Raw genomic sequence first — 5,748 nt, forward strand, 5'->3', positions numbered from 1 at the left:
CATAGCCTAAATTATGTATGGATGATACTCTGTGTATGATCCATTGTGGGACAAAATTCTTCTCCATCTACGGAAGTGTGAAACTACAAAACAAGCTATTTGTTCCAAAAATATAAAGATAGGACAAGCCTAGAATAGCATTGGTTATGTAATGAATTGTATCTATCTAAAATATGTACTGTAATCCTAACCCTTATCTGCATATATAATTTTTAGGATCGCATCTTAAAGTTCTTTCCAAGCCCAAAGTCCAAAAGTTACTCTTTCATTTTTTTTCTAATAGCTTTCATCAATTTTTTTAATTTAAGAATGTAATTGTTTTGGATTTTTTCTGTTTGTAATGAGATGTAGTAATCACTTTTTGAAAATTTTCCCTATAAAAAGATCATATTCCTTATCACCATAGGTTGACTGGCTCACTTTTTTTCACTGTTCCATAGATCTTTAGGTATATGTGAGTTTTTTGTTGCATTAGTCTTATACTCGACAAATTCACTTGGATTTTCTGTTAGTTTACACTACACTTTTTCTTCCTTCCCAATTAATCTAATTCATTATTTTTTCTGGTCTCATTGCATTGGCTGGGATCTCCAGTACACTGTTGAATAGAAACAATGAGAGTGGGTATCCTATTGTTGGTGATTCTAAAGGGTGTTGTTGTAAAGTTTCACATTAAGGATGATGATGTTTTAGGAGTTTGGTAGATAAATATCAAGTTCAGAAAGTTCCTTTCTATTCCAAGCTGTTTAAACTTTATTAGTTGAGAATAGGTAGTAGGAGAAATCAATATTAAAAGTGAGAGAGACATAAGAATGTGGCTCCTGAACAAGGAAACAATGTGGCCTGAGGAAAGAGCACAGAACATGGTCAGAGACCTGCATCCTGGTCTTGCTGTGCCAAGTGCTAGTATGCTCCTTGCCTTGGCTAGCCTCCATATCTTTATCCATAAAATGGGCATTATCCAATCCTAATGATAGTATTGTCAGAATTAAAATTATATAAAACACATAGAATACTGTCTCAATCACCAACACTAATTGTTTATTAATGTTCTTTCTTATAGCTCCACCATCTCTTGCCTGTAGTAATTGGCCCCTCAGAGAGGGCCCTGATTGGAGAGAGTGTAAATTTCAGCTGCATGTCCTATGACTCCTTTCCCAGTAACATCACTCTGAAGTGGCTCAAAAATGGGGAGGAACTCCCATCTCTCTGGACCCAGGTGCTCCAGGTAAAGAACAGCAAGGTCTACAATAATACCCTCACAAGCTCTGCCAAGGTGTTTCTTGCTCCAGTGGACTTCCTGTTCCATGTCACCTGCAGAGTAAGCCATCCAGGCTTACATTATACTCTTCATTTCGATACCAATTTCTCAGAGAACATTTTACATTGTAAAAGCAAAATCTGTTCTCTCTCTCTCTCTCTCTCTCTCTCTCTTTCTTTCTCTCTCTCTCATGCACACACACACACACAAACATACACACACACACACACACACATATAAATAATCCAAAATTGTATAAATATCTATTAGAAACCAAATATCTATTAGGAATCAAGACTACCAAATTCAACCCCCAAGAGAGAGCTCCTATTTATGATTCGCTGCACATCCTCTTCAGGTCTTATCTATTCACAAGTAGGTTTCAGAGAGTGGGTGGGTGGGGGGGCCTAGATAATGCTTGAATGCCAGCCAAGCCAGGGACCTGTGATTCCTTGAATGACCTTAATGATTTCTTGCCAGGAGGTCTTTGAATCTGTTTTCAGTTCCAGATTGAACCCAGGTCCTGGTGCTGAGCAGGGCAGTCTTGAAGTTCTTCCCATGGCATGATGTCTATACTCTATTTACAGCCAATGTCGACATACACTCCTGTGCCCTGATGTGTCATTGCTCTCCTAGTCCCCAGAGGGTACCCAGGGTATCCTGAGTACCTGTCCTTTCTTGATCTAGAGGGGCAACAAGGATGAGCATAGCTTTGACAGATGTGGGTTTGACTCTTAACTACCTTGTGCCCTGGAAAGACCCTAAGATCTCTGAACTTCAATTTTCTTACCGAAATGGAGGTAATAATACCCCTCTCATATGACCATGCTGAGGAGTAAAGGAAATAATGAAAGAAAATCAAACCCACTAGCCACTCCTCAGAAGGAAGGCTGGGCAATCTATTACCGCCTCGGAAACCCAAGGAGGGGTCGTTATGAGTCAGGTCCAACTTGATGGCACATAACAACAACAACAATATATATATGTTACCTTTGAGTGGATTCCAACTCATGGTGACCCCATGTGTTACAAATTAAAACTGCTCCACAGGGTTTTCTTGGCTGTAGTCTTTGCGGGAACAGATCACTAGGCCTTTATTCTATGGTATCACTAGGTGGGTTCAAACTGCCATCCTTTCAGTTGGTAGCTGAGTAGAAACCATTTGCACCACCCAGGGACCTGACTTCCCCACAAGTCTCCTGATACCCTCTGAGAAGTTCCATGTCATGTGAATTAATGAGGAAAATAGGACTTGATATAGAATTTGCAGAAGTTGTCCTAGGGTCATCAGAGGGGGTTAAGTCCCAGGAGCAGGCTGTGTCTGTCATCACAGAGCGGACTATCCATTCCTTCTGCCCCCCATGTTGAGTATAAGTGCAGACACTTGGGAAGCAAACATTGAGTGAGTGAATGGAGGGATGAACCAGCTTCCCCACAGCAACTCGCTTCTCTGTGCTGTGTGAACTTCAATCTCTGCTGCAGCCTTCCTCCCCAGAGAGCTTAGATGCAGGAAGGAGAAATACAGCACAGGGAGTTTTATAAGCCTCCCTTTGTGACTGTCTGCTTCCCACCCTCCTCTTCACACCACAGGCAGAGGGCTCAGAGACAAGGCCCAGAGCAGCCCAACAGGAGAACCAAGGGCTCATCCCACCTCCTTAGAAGGGAAGACAAGGGGACCTGAATCTTACACCTTCAGGTCTAAGTTCTCATGTGTTCCACTCTTCTCCCTCTTGTCCAAGTACCAAGTCCTGCAGCTCAGGTGTGTTTTCAGAGTCTGTATAGGGGCCAAACTGACCATTTTATTATGTTCACTGATAGCGTGAGTCAGGAACTCAGACTGGGCAGAACAAGAATGGCTTGTCCCTGCTGCTTGTTGTCTGGGACCTCAGCTGGGAAGATTCAGCTGGAGGTGACTTGACTGCTGATGGCTAGAGTCCTCTGGAGGCCTCTCTATTTATATGGTGATGGATTCTGGCCATCGGCTGTATATTAGCTGACCTGTGGGGTAGAACTCCTGTGTGTGTCTTTGCTATGTAATCTCTCTGTGTGGGCAAGTTTGGATTCCTTATCATGTGGTGGCTAGATTCCAAAAGTGAGCGTCTCAAAAGGGCAAGGTGGAAATCCAGAATCTGTATGGTCTAGCCTAAGGGTCATGGAGCATCACTTCAGGCACAGTCACAGCCTGCCAAGACTCAGGAGAAGGAGTTAGACACCCACACTTGCATGGAAGGGGTGTCAAAGAGCATGTGGGATAGGGATATCATTGTGGTCATTTCTGGAATGCAATCTGTCATCCATTGAATTAGGGACTGGAGTCGAGATGATGGATGCTACAGGGAACATGTAGTCAGCAAATTGTCAAAGCCCCTGCATGGAAACTAGCTCAAGGGAAAGAAAAAAAAAAAAAGCTAAAACAGCAGGTGTCAAGGGCTGAGAAAAACTTGTCATGTCTCTGACTTCCCCTTTGGTTTTATCCCTTCTCATCACAAACATAGAGTTAGCTTCTAGAAAGGGGGCAGAGAACTGGAGCAGAGAAGAAACTGTCACCGACAGCAGTGCCTGGCATTAGGCCCACAGAAGGGAAGAGCTCAGGGCTGAGAGACTCCGGACACCGTGATGTGTGCTGGTCACTGTTGTTCAGAAATGGGAAGCAGGGCCACATTCTTGATCAGAGCACTTCTCTCGCCATCCAGTCTCCCCAGAACTGGCCCCAGACTGGGGGGCAGACAGAAGTACCCTGCCTCCTAGCTGTGTTTCTAGGTGTGTTTCCCTCCCTGCAAAATGATCCCCCTTCTTTCATCCTCTAAAACAGAAACCACAACCTCCTCCCAGGTCCTTATTTCTTGGTCCACCAACCTACTTCTGCTGTAGGAAAGAGAAAGGAGAAACTCCCTGTACTGTAGACAGGGACTGGTTGCAAATACAGAGGCCTCAGTTAGACACTGACTCAGGCTCATTGTAACAATTGACACCACTACTGGAGTAGGCAAAATAGGACCTTCATCCCCCGAGACGTCCATTAAATGCAGTGCTGGGCCTGTGTGGTTCTCCTCCCCTCTCTAGCTGTGCAGTTCACCTGAGCCCAGTGAACACACCCTCCACCGTGGCAAAGTCCTGGAGTAGCAACTTTCACCCAGCCCATGTCCTCAGGGCTCTTAGATGAGAAAGGGCCACCAGCCTGCTTGAGATGACATGTAGGACCCAGGACACAGAGCCTGGGCACTGAAGGAGTTGACCAAGACCTCTCTTTGGAACACTTCTCTCAGTAACTTCTTACATTTAATCTTGTTCCTATTTCACAATCTAGTAGCAGGAAATGCCAGAATCTCACTGCCCTTTCCTCCTATTACAATCACTTCCTCTGACATGACAGGAGAATAGGTTGCATCTCTCTCCACAGAGCTGAGTCCAGGGCCTCCTCAGGACAACAGTGGCCCGGAGCAGGCTCCAGGGACCACGAGGATGCCCACCTCTGCCGCCCAGCCCTGCCTGTCTCTGCCTTCCTTGCTGCTGCCTCTGCTGCTGGGACTCACAGGTGAGTATGGTTGCCCTCAGGCACCACCATGCAGGGCTGCTTGCCTGAGCTGGACAGTGGTACCTTTCCCCCCTTGGCAGTGGGGCAAATGGGTGTCTGTACCTTACCACCTTGCCTTCTGTCCCTTTCCTTCTCCTTAAATGACTTCACAGTCCTTAGGCCTCCTTCTCCTTTACCTGTTTCTCTTTGAAACATTTCCCAAAAATGGTAGTTTTTATAACAAGGAATTCCCAAAGACATCCCTGCTAGAAGTCTTAGTTCTGCTCTAGATCTTATTTCTTGGAGGGGTCCTTTCTTCTCTCACCTAGGTCCAGGCAGAATTTACCTAACAGGAATCTTAGTCCTTCTTCCCATCCTTCCTCACCACCCTCAAAGTCACTGGATGGTGTTTAGCCACTAACTGAAAGGTTAGTTGTTCGAGTCCATCAGAGGTGCCTCAGTAGAAAGTCCTGGTTATCTGCTTCTGAAAGATCACAGTCACTGGAAAATACATGGAGAGCACAGTTCTACCCTGACACAGATGTTTTCACCAAGAGTCAGAATCAATGCTACACCCTGTGAAGACCCCATGATCCACTGGGGCTTCACCTGCAGGATCTGGCGCCATCCTGAAGGAGGAGGTGGGGGTGCAGCATTGTTCTGCTTGGTCCTGCTGAAGATCATGGAACCTGGGAGGCAGGACTGCCTATTTACATGTATACATATCTACATATGTATGTATGTATGTATATGTGTGTGTGTGTGTGTGTGGTCTTCTCGGCTGTCATGTTTATGGAAACAGATCATCAGGTCTATCTCCTGTGGAGCTGCTAGGTGGGTTCAAAGCACTACACTTTTGGTTAGCAGCCAAGCACTTAACCATTGCACGACCAACCACCTGTTGTTGTTGTTATGTGCCATTAAGTCGGACCCAACTCATAGCGACCCCTCCTTGGGTTTCCAAGGCAGTATC

At 45.4% G+C, this 5,748-nt stretch overlaps 1 protein-coding gene across 1 annotated transcript in view; it reads left to right on the forward strand.

The window, feature by feature from the left end:
- Window positions 1–4,723: 4,723 nt before the first annotated feature.
- LOC103214195 (signal-regulatory protein beta-1) overlaps window positions 4,724–5,748 on the forward strand; it is a 15,483-nt gene continuing 14,458 nt past the window's right edge. The window contains exon 1 of the mRNA XM_007960025.1: window positions 4,724–4,796. Within this exon, the coding sequence (XP_007958216.1) occupies window positions 4,724–4,796 (73 nt within the window). The remainder of the gene's footprint in view (window positions 4,797–5,748) is intronic.

This window comes from Orycteropus afer, unplaced genomic scaffold (genome assembly GCF_000298275.1).
Source record: "Orycteropus afer afer isolate SDZICR_OR568_19922 unplaced genomic scaffold, OryAfe1.0 scaffold00020, whole genome shotgun sequence".
NCBI lineage: Eukaryota > Metazoa > Chordata > Mammalia > Tubulidentata > Orycteropodidae > Orycteropus > Orycteropus afer.